General features: G+C 33.4%; 1 protein-coding gene across 1 annotated transcript in view; it reads right to left on the reverse strand.

Moving 5' to 3' along the window:
* Positions 1-8,859: 8,859 nt before the first annotated feature.
* The window catches only part of LOC129230543 (B-cell receptor CD22-like), a 33,269-nt gene continuing 20,929 nt past the window's right edge, over positions 8,860-21,199 (reverse strand). The window contains exons 6-7 of the mRNA XM_054864947.1: positions 18,584-18,922; positions 8,860-9,200 (exon numbers count right to left, since the gene is read on the reverse strand). Coding sequence (XP_054720922.1) covers positions 8,860-9,200; positions 18,584-18,922 — 680 coding nt within the window. The remainder of the gene's footprint in view (positions 9,201-18,583; positions 18,923-21,199) is intronic.

Consider the following 21,199-nt stretch of genomic DNA (forward strand, 5'->3'; position numbering starts at 1 on the left):
TCTGACATCAGGAAGCGACTGTTTTGGGGCCGTTTTTATTTCTCTATCTCTTCCGCTGCTCTATCGCTTCTGATACAGTCTTTCTTCTTGGTTGTGGGCTATCTATGGCAGAATTTTAATTTTTAGGATTAGTTGTTAACGTTTCTTGTCCTGTATTCCCGTGGGGTTTTTTTCTAATGCGACAAATTTTGGCATGCACAACAGTGACTTTTGTCGAGGTGTATTTATTTAAGACTTCATTATGTTTTAAATACTTTTAGCTATCCATCATAAAGCTCCATCAAGGGGCTCCATCATAGCTTTGAAAAACCTAATAGGTGCATTTTCTCCACATTATGTCCTTTGCATGATTTTTTTTATTTCATTTTAACTATTATAATAGAGTAATAATTTACAACAATGATAAAGCAAGTAAAAATATTTCAGAAATAAGTTACGTACCAGACATTCTTCGTCTGAAAGCTACAACTGATGCTGTTATGACCATCAACAACATCAAGGCAATGAAGCCTCCTGCCACTCCGACGACAATGATCAAGTTCTCTTCTTGAAGTACCCAGCCAGAAGATGCTGTAAATGTTGGAGGAAAATAAAAAGTCGAACATTTGATTTTAGTGTAGAAATAAGTACATAATTAAAAAATAAACTTTTTAATATCCTATAATTAAAGAAAAAAATTGCAACGTGTTTTAAAATATAATAGACTTTACCTTAAACTGGGTAGAACTCGCTTGCCAAATAGAACACAAAAGGTCGTGCGGGGTACCTGTATGGCCCATCCATTAATTTTTGCTAAATGCAACTTATTGAAAGTTTGCTGCTATTTTGTAAAATAGATGCTTGTACTCATAAAAAGTTTCAGAGACTTTAAATTGATTGCTACAACAGGTTTCCAAGACTACTTAACATAAAAATAGAACGAAATAAATAAAAACCACTGATAACACACTTAGCGCACACCAATATTAAATTTCACCCGCATTTATAACAGACTTAATTGGAATGAACCTTCAAAGCAAATTGTTCACATTTAACCCAAGGGATTTAGATTTTCTGTATTTGGCTCCCAGTTTCACTTTTACTCCAGTTGCAAGTCTCCTAAATAGAAAAAAGAATGTGGCTTTTCAAAAAATAAAAATCATCAACTACCGCCGGTGTTTTTGGAAAAAAAAAAAAAATAGAAATAAGTTTGAATTCAAGGCTGTTGAATTGCCCACTCAAAAAATAACGTTTTAAGTAAATGTGGTTACTCAGGACCCCACGCGAGTTCTCCCAGGTTATTTGACTTTTGTGTACTCTTTTATAAAACAAATAATGAATACAAATAACCCCTGAAGAAAGTAACATTTTAATTACGGCTATTAAAGTAATAGTTTTCGTAGCTAATATTTGGTCTTAGAAAATATGTATCATATCCCTCTTTCATTTTTAAACGTGACAAAACAACTGTTTGGTTGATTCCTTTTAGTTTAATAGTGTGAAATACTTAATTCACTTTTGCGTACACTTAGTTGCATTTCTTATGACGTTTGTTGGAAAAAACTGGCTTTCTGGATTAGTTCAAAAAAGTATTGTCCTGTTGTAGTACATTGGCCACAACCTACTTTACCTTTTCGACTGTGAGAGCTTTGCTGGGAAAGACAGAGGCAATGATATCTTTGGGATCTGCCATAATAACTAGATTTGCAAGCGACACATACATCCCTATTACGGCATCCAGATGCTGCAGAATTTAAAAAAAAAACCTCTCTAGAATAGCCAGTTTGAGGCAGATATCTTCTCGGTGAAACTGAGATTACCTGCATTTTGATAGCTAATGTTGATTTAGCCCACCAGCTAGAGTTCGCAACCACGGTGAGAATCACCTTTTAAAGTAAAGGCAAAAAATTTCTTATTTTTCGCCCTGATGCCTAAGATTTCACAATTTCTATCAGTTGCTGTTCATGAGAAATTTGCCTTATACGTAATTTCAAAGATGAAACATACTTTTCAGCACAAACTGATCGTAAATTCAGGAAAGCTACTAACAGCGTGTTTCAGAAAGGATTCTCCTACTTTGAAACGACATTACAGAGAAATTAAATAGGTGAAACATGTGGTAATGTTGGAAAAACAAGGCTCAAATTTATTATGCTATGATTTTCAAAAATATTTCAAATATTGGACATTCGAGACACTTAGGTCACTAATGGCTTTCAAGTAGTTTACAAAAATGTATTTATTGAATCAACGCCCTCGTAGTCCTAAATATCTATCGCTCTCTCGTTTTTGGATACAAACGACTACTCAACTTAGAAGTCCTTAGAAGAAATGTTTGAGGCCCAAGCATCCGCCTTTGTAAAGACGATAGCCTTCGAACTTTACCCTCCGATTGTATCATCTAACTGCATTGAAAGGTATTTATATCGAACCCATTGTAATGAAATTTGCCCTGTGTGAAATAAACACACTATTTAAAAGATCTTTGTGATCACAGTGCCCTCTAATGTTCGGACTTTGAACTATTTTTTCAGCCCGAATGGAGAGTCTCCTTCCCTGAATTCACATTAAAATCGCATTTGAACTGGTTAAAAAGAACGAGTTGCGCAATGACTTGGATTCTATTCTATCTCGTTTCGTTTAGAGTCCGCCCAATCAGGTGGAGTAATCCATGGTTAGCAGTTGGCCCGTAACTGGATTCTAGTCTTCCACCACCCATTAGTCTAATCAATTTATCCCAAAAAGGAAGTAAGTCTTCAAAATATTTTGGTTCTTAAAACAACATTTGACATAACTTATCAGAATCGAACTCAAATTCTTCAGGAAAGTAGAACTGTTTGCAATTTTATTTCTATTCGGCATTCTAGAAAAGTTTATGTCGTTGCAAATAGTCAAGAAATGGCTTAGCATTCAATTTATGATATTAAAGTCTATTTGATAGCCAAGAAGTGGCACAATATATATTGCGTATTCAAAGTTTTATTTTAATACAGGATGTCCTCCGTTTCAGTTTGAAATTTGACATAAATTAAACGAACATGCAACGATCACCGTTATGTAAAAATTCCAGACCTGTCTATCTAACCTACCACCCGTTATAACTTTCTATCTTTCACTGTTTTGATGTTGTGCCACTTCAAAGTATGGGAGTCCTTTTGAAACTCGCTGTACTTCATTTTGATGAGTCTATTATACAGTAGTCACACCCATTAATGAATAACTTTTAAAATAAAAAAAAAACGAGCTGATGTGTGCATCACATGACTTCCTTTTTTTACTTCCTCATTACTGGCAATTTTAATGTGATTCAATAGTTTACTCTCTAAATTAGCCTAAACTCTCTTATTGTGCCTAAACAATTAGGCACAGTGAACAAATTAAAACAGATTTTAAAAAAAAAAATCGTCAAATTTGTCGCCAAGTTGGCGACAAAACTTGGCGACCAAAAGACTGGCTATATATTGCCAAATGTCCGCCAAATTATAACACCACTTAAGTTTACATCGAAATTAACAATAATTCCCCCCCCCCTCAAAAGGGGCAAAAGACCCCTTTAGAAACACCCGAATGCAACCAAACGGGGAGGTGCACAACTAGACCCAACTAGGAGTTTACGTACCAAATTTCAACTTTCTAGGACTTACCGTTCTTGAGTTATGCGACATACATACGCACATACGCATACATACATACATATATACGTACGTAACAGACCTCACGAGAAAACTCGTTGTAATTAACTCGGGAATCGTCATTACAGATATTTCGCGTGTGTATACGTTCTTAGGCATATCCACGTCTAGTCGAGTCGAAAAAAAAAACCTCAATATTCATTCGGGGATGAGTAAAATGGGAATTAAGGTCTATTTTTGAGTGAAAATGTTTTCGCGAATACAATACTTCTTTTTTTGTAAAAGGAAGTAAAAAATCCGATAACTTACATATAAAAAATATCACTTTTTGCTAATTAACATTTTTAACAGATTGGCGAAAATATTAATTTTCCGCACTGCTAATTTTTCACGTTGAACTGGCTTCATGAAAATTAGCATTTATTATGCAAAACCCACGCACTTCGAGCAATGTTGAACTTTTTGCGATGAAACTACAAGATAGAAAATGTTTTATCTCATATTAATAATCTCAACTCTTAAGTAGTGTCAGCTACCTCATTATGCATTTAATTTACATCATTAATCATAATTGAGAGATATTTCGAAAGAAAAATATTGGTGATGAAAAGCGACGAAAAATGCTTTGCTTGTTCTAAGAACAAAAACATGGTTCCAAAGTAAAATTTCCGTGACGTCAATAGCATTGTCAAGAAATTCAGACGAAGATTTTCTGCAAAAAACCGATTTAATTACTACCACAACTTGATATTTCTAAAGTGCTGCAAAATACTCAGTATGGAAGACTTTGTCATGGTTTTTTTATTATCCATTTCACGAAACGTTTATACAAAAGCTTACCAGAGAGAAAAATATATTTGCTATCAATTCTGCTCTTTCTAATTAAGTTATGGAGTAATTAAATGAGATCGAGTAAAGAGTATGAAGTGTAAAGCTGATAGGTAAGTGTTTCGGGAGCATTCTTGTGAAATTAACCAATGCTTGTGGCAATTGTTATTATTATGCATAATTAATAAATTAGGTGGATGTACTTAAATATTTTGAAATAGTTTAGATTTTTTATGATACAGTAATACAGGAAGAAGAAAAAAGGAAAAAACGTCGATTACAGTGCAGTAAAACAGTCGGTCATCATTACGTAGTTGTTAATCCGATATTCGAGTTTTTTTCGGTAAAAATTACATTTTTCATGAAATTCCGGTAATGATAAGATACAGATAGTTATCAAAATAATGGAAACGCCCGTGAATAAAAGTGGCATTTTTGAATGTGCTTCGTAAGTAATAAAGAATAAAACTAGATATCCGTTTTTTTTTTATAAATAGCAATGTACATATTCTGGTAGTATATGGTGGCTTGATTGAAGTTCTGTAAGTCTTGGATTTTTTTCAAGCGCGTGAAATGTCAGACCTCTCAAATTTTAAAAGAGGCCAAATATTTGGAGCGTGTCTAGCTGGAGCAAGTGTAACAGAAACATCGCAAATTTTTGGCTTTTCTAGAGTTACAGTATCTAAAGTCATGACAGCATACACAGAGCGCGGTAAGACAAGTTCGGCAAAGCAAAATAGTGGGCGGAAAGATAAACTCAGTGAAAGAAACCGACGGGTATTGAAGCGGATTGTAATGTCTAAAAAGCGAACAATAGAAGCAAAAGTGACAACAGAACTCAATGACCATCCGGATTCACCAGTGTGAGTGATTAGTGTCAGAAGGCACCTTTATTAAGAGAACATTTATGGCAGAATAGCGATTCACGACACAGTTGTCACAGAGTGTTTCCATTATTTTGATAACTACCTGTAAGTACTCTTACGAATAAACTTGTGATACTTAAGCACAATTACTGTCCGTTCTCGAAAGCGAACACTACCACTCAGGAAATATTCCATTTCAAAAAGGGGTGATAGGTTGAGGATGGGCACTTACCGCTCGCACTTGCTGTCTTTGAACACCTTATTTTGCACCTTTTACTTCCGGGTTTCCCTCCTCATTTTGATAAAATCACAGTAGACCTGACGCATGCGCAAACTGACGCTTAGTCTCGACTTAGGAAAATGAACAGTAAAATGCTTGAGATCAGTTGTTTGATAACATTGTTTGATTAATTTGATTAAAGTAGAGACCGGATAAATGTTACTTATTGTACACATGGTCCTGTAGTGGGACGGGACTGGGAAAAAACGGGATAGCATCCCGCTCTTCCTTCCATTTTTGTTGTATCTAAAACATGTGTTTGCGTAGAAAATGGTGCGGAATCACTACAGAAGGACTGACAGGCAGTGTTAAAATTAAAATTCCATGAAATTGGCAATGAAATTCAAATGGATTTCCATAAAATTTCGATGGTCTATTCCCAAGTGTATGCGTTCAAACTCAGGATCCAAGTCGATGGGTTTTCACGATGCAGAAAATGGTCAGTGCCCATGTGATGTCATTACGCAATAGGACCCTTAAATATTTGTTTGTCCTAGATAATCTCCGCTGAATTTAATTTTCAGTGCCATCTCGCATCTTGAGAACCCAGGTTCCTATTGCTAGGGCGTCGAAATCCTCAAGTGGTAATGTTTTTCCTGCGGCAGTGGTGCTGTATGGAAGAACTGTTACCTCCAGGAATGTACTGGGTTTGAAAATGACGAAGAGCCGAAACGCAATTAAAGAAAGGAAATTATAATATTTTTGGGTCATGTTGGGCAGGTCTTGTTAAGTGTCAAGTATGACAGACATCTAAGGTGACCACAAATTAGTTTACAAGTAGCAGTTTGCGTATGCCTGCAGCATCAAATAGACAGTGGTCACTTAGGCGCTTTCCCCAGTAACACTGGAGTTCGTGGTCTTAGCAGATTCATTGATTTAACTATCACACATTATGTCAAAATTACTGTAAGCTAACAAAAATAGAAACATTTTACCAATGAAGCAACCATGAGCAGTACAGGAGTGCTGAGAAACATTAATGTATATCACTTACAAGGTAGGGTGGAAATTTGCAGCCTACAAGGATCAGATGGGCCAATGTCATTACTACTGATACAGGAATAACGAGTCAAGTTCTGTTCCCCCAATGGTATAGGAAGTAGACTTTCGTGTACATCTTGAGTACCTGCAATCGAAGCATTTTCTTTGAACCACGTAAAGGTTGTTACTTGAGGGTCAGCTTTGGAGCGGCAAATGAGAACAGTTCTTGCATTCTCAAAATCTTTACGAACTATACAGTCTGGTCGATCTGTGAAACAAAACATTCAAAAATCAAGTTGTGGAATGAGAAACGAGTTCTATTTTCTAAACATGCGTTTCAAAACACTCACTCTCATTTCTTATAAGTTTTGGCTCCCGGAAAAATTCAATATTGCCAGTTTATTTTAATTTTCCATTAAACTCTATCATCTACAATAATTGTAAATATTAGAACTTTATTCATATAAATATATTATTTCTATTTAATCACAATTCTACTAAATATACTAAAATTGCTGTAAAAATATTGTCGAACCATTCTTGTTTTTTTTTTTTTTTTTTGCTTTTGTCGATTATCTAAAATATAAAGGGTGACTATATTGTCAGTGTGTGAAAAACATATGTATGAGAAAAGGCGTTAAGCTATCTCTAATGACATGTATTATATAAGAGGGCGAGTGAAATGAAAGTGATTCAGTGCGAGTATATGCCAGAGTACTTTATTTAAAAGTGGTCTCCATGAACATTGAGACATTTTCTCCATTGAATTGTGCGACTCCCGTCTCATAAAACTCCTTGAGCTGCTGATTCAAATAGTCTGTAACTGACTTCTTCATGGCGCCGTCCGACACGAATCTGGTGCCCTTCAGATGTTTTTCCGGTTTCCCGAAAAGGTGGCGACAAATCAGGGATGTATGGAGGATGTTGCAGCGTTTCCCACTCTTAAGGGCAGTTCACTTATCGACCGACCGTCCCGTCTATCCCGTTTTTTGACGTGACGGACTGCCGACGAAAGCAGAATAGCATTCACATACGGTCGCATGACATCAATCACGTGACTGAATTCACCCATCAGAGAGAAGAGCGCGCTGCTTGGCGGAAGTCAATGTGAAATGCTGTCTTACTTTTGACGGCCGTCAGATATCAAGGTTCTTCTGATCGAAACGGGTCCCGTCCAAGATGGCTTGCTGTCATTGCAACCAACAAAGAAAACCTGTTTCGGGAGGAAAAGAACGTGATGGACGGGACGGACGGCCGATCTGTGAACAGGCCCTTAAACTTCGCCAGTTGTGTCTTATAATCACATAAGCGACCGTCGCGACGGTCTTGGACCAGGTCTTGGGTTATCTTTGCAACTTTCACGTCCTTCTTTGAACCGTTTGCTCTAGCGCTTTAGAGTGGCCAATGAGACGCAATGATCACCATACACAGCAGTAAATTAGCAAGAAAGTAGCAGCTGACAAAAACCTGACCATGCCAATTGTTCCTCTTTTGCAGTGTCCATTATGTCATGCTACCATCTTCAAACCATTGTATGAACGTTTATGACACTTTCGTAAAAGAGGGTTGTTTCTGTGCTACGTGCGCACCTCGTATATGATGGACCTAACCATTATTGGGTAGAGGTGTGGGGATGAGTTCATTTTCATTTCACTCACACTCGCATATATTGTTGCAAGAGCTATAAAGGTGTTAAAGAAAATGTGCATTCCGTTTTAGAAAAAGAAAAATCATATGATTTAAAATTATTCAAAGCAACAATAAATGTAAAATAACAAATAACAACGTGAAATGACACAAATTGCAGATTACTGCAGACACGTGATTTGGCGTTAAAGGGGAGTTTTTCTTAATGCAAAAGAAATAAGGTTATGGATAAAAAGTAGGATGTCTTTTCTTACATAAGCTCATTTCTTTTGCATCGTAAAAAGCGTAATTTCTAGCAATCTGCAATTTGTGCTCTTTAACATTGTTATTTCTTATTTTATTTTTAATGTACAAAGGTATTTATCACCCATAAGCTCATTTCTTTTGCATTTAAAAAAGCGTAATTTCTAGTAATCTGCAATTTGTTTTCTTTAACATTGTTATTTCTTATTTTACTTTTAATGCACAAAGGTTTTTATTCAACAATAAATGGTTAATTGGTTAATTATATGCGGTGACAAACATTGAAAACATTTTTTCTAGAAATTATCCAATGTTGCAACCATTTTGCATTCTTCTTACATAAGAGAAAGAACAAAACATTCAAGGAGAAACAGAAGACAAGCGAAAACTTCAGGTACAACATTCACAACATAGCATCAATTAAATCGGCTTTGGATGACTGACCATCCACACTTTGGATGAAAGGGGAATCAATTGAAGCCAAAGACTTACGTTTCACTCTGAATTCAAATCGCTTGCTCATCCGGCCGTGTTCATTCCAGACTGTGCAAGAGTAGTTTCCCGCCATCTCTCTGGAGGCATTCAGGCGCAGGGAGGACGAGTGGGACACCACGCTGTCCCCCCTCGTCCACAGGAAGTGTCCCGGAGGATGGGCGGAAGCAGTGCACGTCACTTCCCTGGGGGCATGCTCCCCTTCCGTCACTTCCATGGAAGCGGAAGATAGTCTGACATCCTCTGGAGCATCTTCGAGAAAAGAAAGGGTGAGTATGCTTGTGTGGGGAATATTAATTAGTAGAAGTGTTTTCGTAATAATTAAAGCATCCAATGAATGTTTTCTGCCACACATCTAATGTGCTGGTGAAACATACATATTGAAGGGAGAAATTAAAGTTTTGTGGTTGAAAAATTGGATTTGAAAAAGAAAAAAAGAAGCAATTTTACAGCTTTCTGTATATTGTTTCATTGTTTTTGTAGAAATGAAGATGTTTTACTTTTGATTCCAAATAAGTCATCATCGAAAATAGAATAACATATTAATGATGAATTTAACAGCTTTTTTTTACTGAATTTGCAATATTGTTAAATATTAATAAGTAAGTAGAAAACCCTTCAAAACTTTTTTTTTTTCAAAAAAAAAAAAAAAATAATAATAATAACAAAATGCAACTAATAGAAAAATGATATTGAAGCTGATGCTTTTTACCTCACATAAGATCATCATGAAGGTAAAATGTGTGCTTTAAAACAAGTGAATAAAAGTTTCGTGCCTAAATGATTGGATTTCTAAACATGAAAAAAAGTTTTATGTTTGAGAATATCTCATATCCTTTTACAGCGTTTTAGTAAATTAATTTATAATTTCTGTGGAAATGAAGTATCATCGAATGGGATGACTTCGAAATAGCAAGGGCTAGATTGTGCCACTAAAATTGGGGCCACAAGTTATTTTCAACCAGTGGTTGGGCGGACTAGCACCGATCCTTAAAAATGTTTGCTTTTACCAGTTAAAATATTTTCTTTACTCAAAAAATAAAGAATGAAATAGGTAAACAAACAAAGAATGATATGTAACAACGTCCTATGTGATGTTTTTTTTAACATTAATTTTCGTAATTATCTTTGATTTTTCACAAATGATTTTCACTTGTATATAACTATTAAAATAACGTAAGTATATTACTTCCGTTTGCATTTAAAAACAATGTGAGTTTTTTAAAAACAAGAAAAAGATTTATTTATTTTCCCTTTGTAAGAAATCACACTATTGATGTCAAAACGTTTTCACAAGTTTTTAATGGCCAGTTCGCAAGAGTCGAAGGTTAAAAAAAAAAAAAAAAAAAAAAAAACTCGCCGTTCAGCTAATTTTTTTAGAAGCTTTTCCGAGTCCGCGCGTGAAAATAAAAGTTTAAGAAACGCAAGTGTATAATATATATTTATATATATATGTGTGTAAGAATTGCGGGGAGGGGTTTGAAAAATCTTACGTACCCTTACATGGAGGGGGGAGTCAAAAATTGCCAAAATCGTCCTTACGTAATTAATGAATGGCCCGTAATGACGCAGAATGTTTTGGAAAAATTTTGGAGAAGAAAATGATGACATGAACACCAAGCAAACGCAGCATCCAACGTAACGAAAAAAAAATGTTAAAATGAGTCTGTTTTTATGAACATCGTACAATGAAATCACGCAAATAATTTGCTTAAAATAAAGCTAAAAGTAGACGAACTGATGTAGACGAGCATCATATGACTTCCTTTTATTCCAATTAAATGTCATTTTCTCATAATTGACAGTTTTAATATGATTCAATAGTTTACTCTCTAAATGTCACCAACAGTTGAAACTAGTTTTTAAAAAAATCGCCAAATTTGTACGACAAAACTTGGCGACCAAAAGACTGGCGATATATCGCTAAGTGTCCGCCAAATTATAACAACACTTGAGTTTACATCGAAATTAACAATGATTTCTCCCCAAAAGAAAAAGACCCCTTTTGGAGCAGACGAATGCAAATAAAAAGAAAGGTGCACAACTAGACACCACTAGTAATCTACGTATCAAATTTCAACTTTCTAGGACATTCCGGTCTTGAGTTATGCGCCATACATACACACATACGCACATACATACCTATATACAGACGTCACGAGAAAACTCGTTGTAATTGACTCGGGGATCGTCAAAATGGATATTTCGGGTGCCTGTACGTTCCTAGGCACATATCCACGTGTGGTCGGGTTGAAAAAAAAAAAAAAAAACTCAACATTCATTTGGAGGTGAGCAAAATGGAAATTAAGGCCGATTTTTGGTGAAACCTTTTTCGCAAATACAATACTTCCTTTTTTGTAAAAGGAAGTAAAAATGACTTTTCAATATGATATTTGTTTTTTTTTTTTCAACGTTTATTGAATAAACCCTTATATTATATGAAGTTTAATCAAGAACATATTTACGCAGTGTAAAATATGATCGTAACGGGTTTTTCAAAACTCTATCTGAGCATCATATATATATATATATATATATATATATATATGTGTGTGTGTGTGTGTGTGTGTATTGAACAACTATCCGTTCAAACAAGTTTTTTTTTATATTCATAAAAATGGAATTTTAAAATCTTAAAAGCTTTCGTTACGAAAAAAGTGCTACATTGGCGAAGTATGGCAATTCTTATGCTTAAAATCACGTCCTAACTTTTAGGTTTCAATCCGATAATCTGATCCCTCTAAAATATTTTGTATAAGGGAATAAAGCGATTACATCCGAAGTTTACTCTAGAACCGTACTTAAAAATGACCTAAGAAAATCTTTTCAGAAAGCAGTTTGAAGTAAAATAAATATTTCAAATCAAATGCTTAAAAAATCTTTCGTAAGAGAGTATGTGCTAGAAATACTGGAAAATTCTTTTAAAGTAAATAATGCAAAAGTGGCTCTTATATAACAAGAATGATACTGAAAATTGGTGGAGGCCTTTCATCCGCGGATAGATCTTACGAAAATGTTGCAAAAAAACTTTCTTTATAAACTAGTTCTTTTAAAGAGCTTATGATGTCATGAAAATTCTAGCTTCAGATTCAAAACCTTCAATATGCTTAGTTAAGTGAACTTTAATGGACAAAGGCGCTGCCCATAAATGATATCCACTTTTTTCAACACTTTTTACCCTTTACCCTCGCCCCCTTTATCACAAAGTGTAACACGCCACTCAACCCCTTCCTCCCCCTCAATGCGTGACATCATTTGTGGACAGCTCCAAAGTTTTTTTTTTTTTTTTTTTTCGTTTTGCACTTTTACAAACGCAACGTGTTCTTGAACTGCATGATTTACAGTCTATATTATCTGATCTTAAGATCAAACAAATATACTCTATACAGTCCACTTTCCCTATCTGAACACTTCCTAATGTGAACACCCCATATTCTGAACACATTTTGATGGTGCCGGTGAGACTCCTTAGACTTAACATAGGCTGACCTCTCTACACTCTGAACACCCTGTAATATGAATACCCTACTATTATGAAATCAATTTTTAACCCTGTTCAATTATTACCACTCTATATACTGAACATGTTCAAAATCCGTACTCGAGAGTTCTCATGAATCAAACCGTAAAGTCTGAAATACCTTCTAACTTTTATCATAATGATTGAAGAACATTAAGAAGATGAAGACAGGAAGAAGAGATAATTCAGCTGAGCAATAGGAGCCTGAAGTTTATACCGCTGTGTATTTCAAGAATCCAATCATTCAAGACCTTTAAAGTACGACTTGGTTCAGAATCACCTCGAAATATTTTCACTTAGATGATAACACGTACCTTGCATGAGAATACACGATATAAAAACTTATTAAAATTAGTCTTTTTTAAAGGTATTGCTCCGATAACTGTGTTGCAATGTTTTATAGTTGTTTGTAACGTAAAACGTTTCAAATTAAAAAAGAAAAAAAAGCAAGAGTTTACGTCCTACTGAGTTTAATCAGACATTGCATTAATCACCAATCCAAAATTCAGCAACTCTCTTAATAACTGGTAAAGCTGACTTCGCAAAGTACTGAACATAGTCCATTAACGCAACAGAATACATATGCAAGCATTATCCAGTCTCCCTATAAAGTGAACACTCCCATAATCTGAACACTTTTGTTCGGTACCTTGAGTGATCAGAATCAAAAGAGTCCACTGTATACGAAATTGATGTCTTCAGGTTTTAAACCGCAATGGGGAGCACTTTTTCTAGCAAACAATTTGGAGCAATCCGGACGCTTATTTTAAATCATTTACTAAATAGATACCAGTCATTTACTCCGTCTGAATTGGTCGAAGTAATTTTAACAAAAAACCTCACGCAGCCTTATTTTTTATGCCAGAACTCAACGCAAGTTTTTCCCTATTTTTTGACATATTTTTTAAAAAATTCTGTCAAGAATTTCTAAGATGTTGAAAAATTAATCATTTTCCAAACGTTGACAATAGAAAATACGTCATTTCTATAACACTGTTTCTGGAAAGTTGAACAGCTTCACAAGTCAGCTAAATTTTGAGCAATTAGCAAGTTTTAATATTATTTCTCAATTTTTCAAACTTTATTTAAAGAATAGGGATTTTTTAAAAGCGTTGCTTCTTTGAACTTCAAATTCTTAGATACGGTAATTATAAATGAGGATGAGTTATGGTAACGCACCTTTGCAAATTTTGTGACATATAATGGAGATGGTGGAGTATTTTTTTTTTTTTTTTTAACTTTAACGGAACTTTTAATGCAATTTTAACGGTTGTCTAAATTTATTTGGCGTATCATTTCAACTGTAATGGATTTTTGTGGTCTAACTTACTTTTTTTGGCAAAATTTTCAAATTCTTAACAAAACTTTGGAATGGATGATTTACCAGGTCTTTTCCTAAGCTCATTACTGTCACGTTCTCTTTCCTGTGTAATTTTATAATATATCTCATTAGAGTTCCTTTGGTATGACATTTTGTCTAAAATTTAAGTTGCAAACTGAAATTTATTCAAAAACATTTTGTTGTAGCACTGAGTAACCATCTGTCTGCAGTTCTTAATTGCTAAAACTTGAATTTGTCAGAAAAGTATTCACTTTTCTTTCCTTCTTTCTTCTTCCCCCTTTTTTTTTTAACGAGCGGGAAGAACACAAGAACTTAAACGAATTATCATCTTACTATTATAAAACGGCAGCGTAAACTAGTACGACAGTACCGTGTAAATCTGCAAGCAATTTACTTTGCTTTTAATGTAAGATTTGAAATTTTTTTTCGAAATTAATTTATTTTTTATCATTATTATTTTATTGCAAATATGCGTGTAAATATGATTAAACCATTTGGTAACTTTTCTCTCCCTCTACATCAATTTGTCGCATATTAATTTATTGCAGCTACGATTCTACTGGATTCAATTTTATCGCGTCACTTTATTATGTTTTTTGTTTATTAAAATTGATATTGATATCATGCAATTTTTACTCTCTTTTGGAATAGTTGTTTCATATCTTGTCAGAAAATTACTTAAAAGGCAATAAGTTAGTAATTTTTTTCTCAAGTAGATAAGTTGAAATGTGATGAGGTTAAATGTATTGAATAGAATCATAATGAATATGTAATGTGATACAATTTTTTTTAGTGAGACGCATTTTTTTGTCCTAGCTATTCACAAATCTTAAATAAACGAAAGATGAACGGATATGTGCGGTTAATTTTTAACAAACAGAAATCGCTTTGAAGATATAGTATGAACAAATTGTTGGCATGTAGCTGATAAATGTACGAACGACTTTGTTTCACCTGTTACTTATGTTTTCAAGGAAGCTATAAATAGGAGACTGTTTAAAGGATTTTAGTTTCTCTCAATAATCAAATTAATTATTATCATTATAATCAAAATATTTGTCAGCATCTGTATTTAACAGTAAATGCTCGAATATTTATTAGTATGTGGATCTATATTGAGGAAGTTTTAGCGTTTAGATTAAAATCAAGAATCAAGGAAGTATGGCAAAAATTTGTCTCTTATAGGCATTCAGAAATTATTGAACTATTAAAGGCAATATTGAATTCGAAGAGTAGTTCAATTGCAATGCAAATGGCCCAATTTACACAAAATAATTATGTAAATTGATTGGTAGTAAAATGTTACAGAAAATTTAGACTAATCTATAGCTGTTTGGGTAAAATGGTCATAAAATCCAGATTTTTCCGAGTTAAATGAATAATGTATTTAAAAATTTATTTTAAAACTTAAAAATTGTTATTATTTTACATGACATTAATAAGGAACATGTTACATGGAAACTTTGAAGTAAAAATAGATCGATTTAATCTTTCTTGTGTCATTTTCTTTTGTATGTATATTTATGAAATGGCGTGGGGAAAGTGGTCATAGGGTAAAGCCATTGCGGTAAAACCTTCATAAGCTATCTTTTTTTTTAACTCACTGCATGTACTTCTTTAATGAAATTGATTTTATTTGAAAGAATTACAAATTCGTGATTGAGAACTATGGTCAAACATTGATTTACTAAGGATTTTAATCATAACTGACCCTTCGATTTCATTGATGTCATCAAAGATTGGGGGACAATTTCCAATGTTTGACTGAACATAATTTTTTACAAAAATAAAGAAAAAAATCAAAGACAGTTTTGAAAATATGTTATTTTTCAAAAAAAAAAAAAAAAGAAAAAGAAAAGAAAAGAAAAGAAAAAAAAAAGAGAAAAAAATCAAGCAATATCCATTTTTTTTAATGTAGGACAAAATACGTCTAGATAAGCTTCTAATACTTATTAATATTTAACAGATACTTTTTGGGACACAACTTATTTTAAGAGAATAAACTGAAAGCTGTGGTTTCAGAAAAAGTGCTAATAATTTATCAAATATTGTAGGAGTACAATCTTGCTCTTATTTCAATTTATATACTCATTTCAGCTGAATTGCATTTAATTCCGTTCACTTTGGAAAAATAAAATAGTAAAAAGTGAAGTTCAGCCAGTATTTTCTTTATTAGTTAAGATAAAGTGATTTAATAAGAAGAATGTACGTGAAACATCCTAAACATTGACCGTTTTACACCATGTTACTTAAACTTTATATAATATAGGAGCATAGATCTAAAAAAGTTGTATATTAGAAAGTGTTCTTAAGGCACGTAAGAAGCTTTCTGAACTGTCAATCTGTTGAAATTTTGGTAATCTAGCAAACAAAATTTCAGGGGAGTTAAAAGAGGATATCTGATTCTAAAATGTTTCGGAGAAAAACAAAACAGTTTTTTTTCTTCTCAAAATCAAGTAGTGCTTGTTTTGAAGTTTAGAGTTAGAGACATAATTCATAATCGTTAAACCGAAAATAAAACTTTTACACTCACTTACAATGAAGCACCGTTTATACGTTTCTCTTTTATACGTTTTTATCAATTACACGTTTTTTAAATTGGTCCCTGCAGAGTCTAATACACATTAACGTACACCTATTATACGGTTTTTCATTTATACGCTTTTTTTATACGGTCCCTTCAAAAACGTATAAACGGTGCTTACGGTTTCTCTTTTATACGTTTTTATCAATTACACGTTTTTTAAATTGGTCCCTGCAGAGTCTAATACACATTAACGTACACCTTTTATACGTTTTTTCATTTATACGCTCTTTTCATAACGTATTCACGCCCTTCAAAAACGTATAAACGGTGCTTCACTGTATTTCAAATACATAGTGTTTTATTTGATGACGACTACTTTACTCCACCAGACCCTATAAAGTAAACAGGAAAAAGACACAAGCAAACAGTGCAATACAACGATGCATTCAGAAAAATACTACGGAATGAAATTTTAGTGAAAAAAATACTTTTCTGGCTAAAGGAATGGCAAATAAAGAAACAGCTTTATTTGAAAAATTCAAGTGGTGTTATTGAAAAATCTTTTACAAACAGCCGTAAAGTTTCTTTACTTAAAATGATGTGTGCGAGAAAATATTTTCAATGTGCAATTCCTATAATATCACTGAATGCAATGAAAATTGTTGGAAAACGAGCTTAAATAGGTGAAACTAGTAAGTGCAAAGCAGAAATACGTTTATTTTCCCTAGTTTTAGGTGGTTAAATTCATCAGGTAACTCTTAAGAAAACATTTTACTGTGTATACTTTAAAACTGCTTTGAGGCCTCCGTTCGTGAGTGGGATACAGGAGGTGGTGGGTTCAATTCCCCGCCAACAATCTCTCTCCCCCCCCCCCGGTGACCTGGGCGTAGGTTTTTTTCCCTTGTACTAAAACTTGCTCTTCTGTTGTCTTGTACGAGGCGTGTTTTTAAGTAAGGTCCGTTTTTAAATAAAAAAAGAACGAGTACAGATAGAGCAAAAAAATTTATTGCACAGAAATCTACCACCCTAACGCTATTTTCCGACTTTGCTCTCGTGATTTTCCAAGCATTTGGCATAGCGTGGTACAGGTTTTTGCATACCTATTCGTACAAAGTTGCCGCCTGTGTAGTCAACCTTGAGGACTCTTGGGGGGCTTTGACTAGGACGTTTTTGAACATCCTCTGGTCTGCCTCCACCTCGCTCACAGCAACTTTCATTTGTTTAGGCATCTTAAGCATTTTCTAGGTAATCTGTGGCACAACAACAATAATGAGGTCAGACAACATGTTACCCCATGGTTGACTACACAGGCGGCGATTTTCTACGAATAGTTATTCAAAAATCTGTGCCACGCTATGACAAATGCTTAGAAAATCATGGGAGCAATGTCGAAAAATAGCGTAAGGGTGGTAGATTTTTGTGTAATAAATTTCTTTGCTCTATCTGTACTCATTCTTTTTTTATTTCAAAACGGACCTTACTTTAAAAACGTCCCTCGTATGTTTATAAATAAAAATTTCAAAAAAAAAAAAATGTAGTAAACATCACATGTAAAAGCGAAGTCGAGGCGCTTAACATCCAATCTGCTTTAAATTGAGTGAATGGATTCTTGTGTATGAAATCTGAAATCTAAACAATTGCTATCAGGAAATTGTAGAAGCATTAAGTCTAGATATAAACCTGTGATCATTTAGAAAAGAATTACTAAATGAGATGTTTTTTATTAATTATAAACAGCAAAATTGTACCATAAGAGATACACAAGTCAGAAAATGCAATACAGTATATGTTTAGTAAGCTGGATGCATTTTGATACCAGAGATTGTTGCAGTTAACTTTATGTTTCGCTAGTTAAATTTCAAATATAAATATGCAGTAAACAAATATTTTATTTTTTAGATTCTACAGCTTTCGAGCTAAATTTCATGTTAAAAAATGTAGTTAATAGCAGTGAAAAAATTAGCAAATGACATAAATTAAATACCAAGACGCATACGACGTTTAAACGAGATTCCGGTTGAAAGAGCTACAAATATTTGAGGTTATACTGAAGCAGCTTTTGCAAAAAGTATTTTGATAGTAACTAATAACGAATAAAAATATTGAATGCAGAAAATATAAGATTTACTATTCTTTCATAACTTATTTGTTTTAAAACCTGGTGATTGTTAAAGAAATTGCGTTCACAAGTATTTTTTTAGTAAAAAAAAGTAGATATATAAATAAAGTTTGCTTGTTGTACTTACGTTCTATTCGAAAAATAGTGGAACTGTTTACACCTGGACCAACCGTATTCTCTGAACTTCGACAGCTAAATGTACTAGAGTCAAACCGGCTGTGAGGCAAGTGACTAGGAGACCAGGATAAACTGCCGACTATGGAAGGAAGTAGATTTCGTTTTCGATCTTCTTCTAGGGAGAGATTTTCCTGAACGAAAAATTTTGAATCCTGCAAAGGTTGACCATCTCTGTACCAACTTATATTGCACAGGGGTGTACATTCCACGTGGCAGACTAGTCGAACTGATGACGCATTGCGTGGTGCACCGCTAACCGCTGGTAGTGGCCTGACGAACGTTGGTGCAACTAAAATATTAAAAGTAATTGTTTAGATATTAATGAATTTTAACAATTATTTGAAATCAGTAAATTTTTAAAAGCAATAGTGTGATGAATATTCTTACATCAATAAACTAAAACAGTTTTTAAAAATATTTGATGATGATATCATAGCTATAAGGAGGTATATCGAAGGAATAGTTTGATCGCACGAAATCCATGCATGTTCAATTGATTGGCTAACAATTTTTATAGTATAGGCAAAAATATTCTTAAATGTAAAACATCATGAAAAAAGTTTTTTTTTCTTTTAATTTAAGAGGATACATTAAATATTACCCTTAAGATGATATTAAACTGAATTTTCTTAACATACGTTTATGATTTTCATTTTATTTCAAAATCATGAAAAATGTTTTCAAAGCTGAACATTTTAATTTAAGGCATAGGGATGTTTAACAGCTTGCTTTGTCTAACACTTGGGATTTTTTTGCAAAAGTTCAAAAATCATTTCAAGCGTACGTTCTAAAAAAATCAACGGGCAAGTCGAAATTGAAGAAATATAGCTTAAGTTTATACTTATATTTTTGTGAATTAACTACCTTTGTGGTTCTGAAATATTACCAAAAAATATTGTGAAAAAATATTATGAGTGAATTGACGAGAGCAGTATCCGATGTTACATATCAGTGGAGGTTAAGCTGCTTTTACGACCCTCTACATATAAAACCTAAAACCTAAACTCACCATCATCGTCGTTCGTAGATGTAAATCTTTCGCATTCTGGGAATTAGACGATCTTCAACAAGGTGTTATGATCGCCGTCGTCGTGTTCTAGTTTGTGGTACAGAAATATTCATAATTTTTTGGGGAAAATTCTAATTTTAAACTAATTTTGATGAGAGCAGAAAGCATGTTTACAACACTGAAAACAAAAAACAATAAAACATCGCTTAAAACATGCTATTTCTTATGAAAAATTTCAGTTCAACGCGAGATTTAATGATGTATTATAAAACAACCAGAACAACAGAATGTACTAGTTTCGTTTGAATTCAGACAATCTTACAGCAAACTAGAGAAGCAAATTCATCAAGAAGTTCCGTCTAGAACTATACGAGCCTACTTTCCCGTATACCCACACTACTTTCCAGTACCTGATTAATATTCTCAAAAATAGCTAAAATCGCAAATTGTTTCAAATATATTTTTAAAATATTTTAAGCTAATTTCTAGGAATAAAATATTCCTGTAAAAAAAAGCAGCACCTTTTAAACAAAGCAGCTAATACACTTTTTTCCATTAAAAAAAATTCTTTAACCGCTTTCATAACGAAAAAATAATAATTAAAATTAATAAGCTCATTAAAATAAAAACATCATATCAAAAAAAGAATCGTTTCTTTTTCCTCTGTTGCAAAAATAATTTTAAAAATGAATTAATGCACTTACCAAAATAAATAAAAACAATAAAATGTCAACTTACAAAAATACTTTTCATTGTCAAAAAAAAAAAAAAAAAAATCGTCTGCGCATATCTTTATGTAGAAACATAAGATACGTCAAGAGCTATTTCCAACAAAATTTGTTTGAAAAAAATCCGCCTTCAAGTACGGAATCTACATTGTTTTTCAGTTTCCCCGTAGGCGCTAATGTTAAGGGATTTGAACTGTTCAAAATTGAACGGAAAATTGTTTAAATCAAAAAGATATTTTATATACAAGTTTTTCACCGAAAGCTTTTTCCTACAAAGTTTGTTTGAAGCAAATTCGCCTCACAGTTCGGAATTGCCTTGAATTTCCCGTAGGCGCTAATGTTAAGTATTTTTGAACTGTTTAAAATTGAAAAAAAAAATAATTCAAATCAAAAAAGTGAGATATGGGAATGAGGTGTCCTCGCAGAGATCTTTCGAACAAAAAAAGTTTGTTCGAATCGGACTATTCATTCAAAAGTTATTGGGGGGGGGGGGGGGTATACAGACAGACCGACAGACATACCGACAGACCGACAGACATTTTCCCCCATCTCAATACACTACTTTCAATTTTTAATTTTTCGATATGTATTTAATTATTTTATTTATTTCGGAATTTGTTTTGTTTTTGGCGATATTTTTAAGATGCATTAAGCCTTCTTTCATGCTTTTTCTTCTTTTCTTGACTTTTACTGGGAAAGTAGGCTAAAAAGGAGCCAGTGAAAAGAATTCCTTGTACAGCATGCCCGTAAGAAAAAATGGATTTTTTTTTCTTTTGTAATGGTTTAAAATAATCATTCTTTCGTTTCAAGTTGGTAGATATGTATATCA

Source organism: Uloborus diversus, chromosome 9, assembly GCF_026930045.1.
Source record: "Uloborus diversus isolate 005 chromosome 9, Udiv.v.3.1, whole genome shotgun sequence".
In the NCBI taxonomy this organism is placed as follows: domain Eukaryota; kingdom Metazoa; phylum Arthropoda; class Arachnida; order Araneae; family Uloboridae; genus Uloborus; species Uloborus diversus.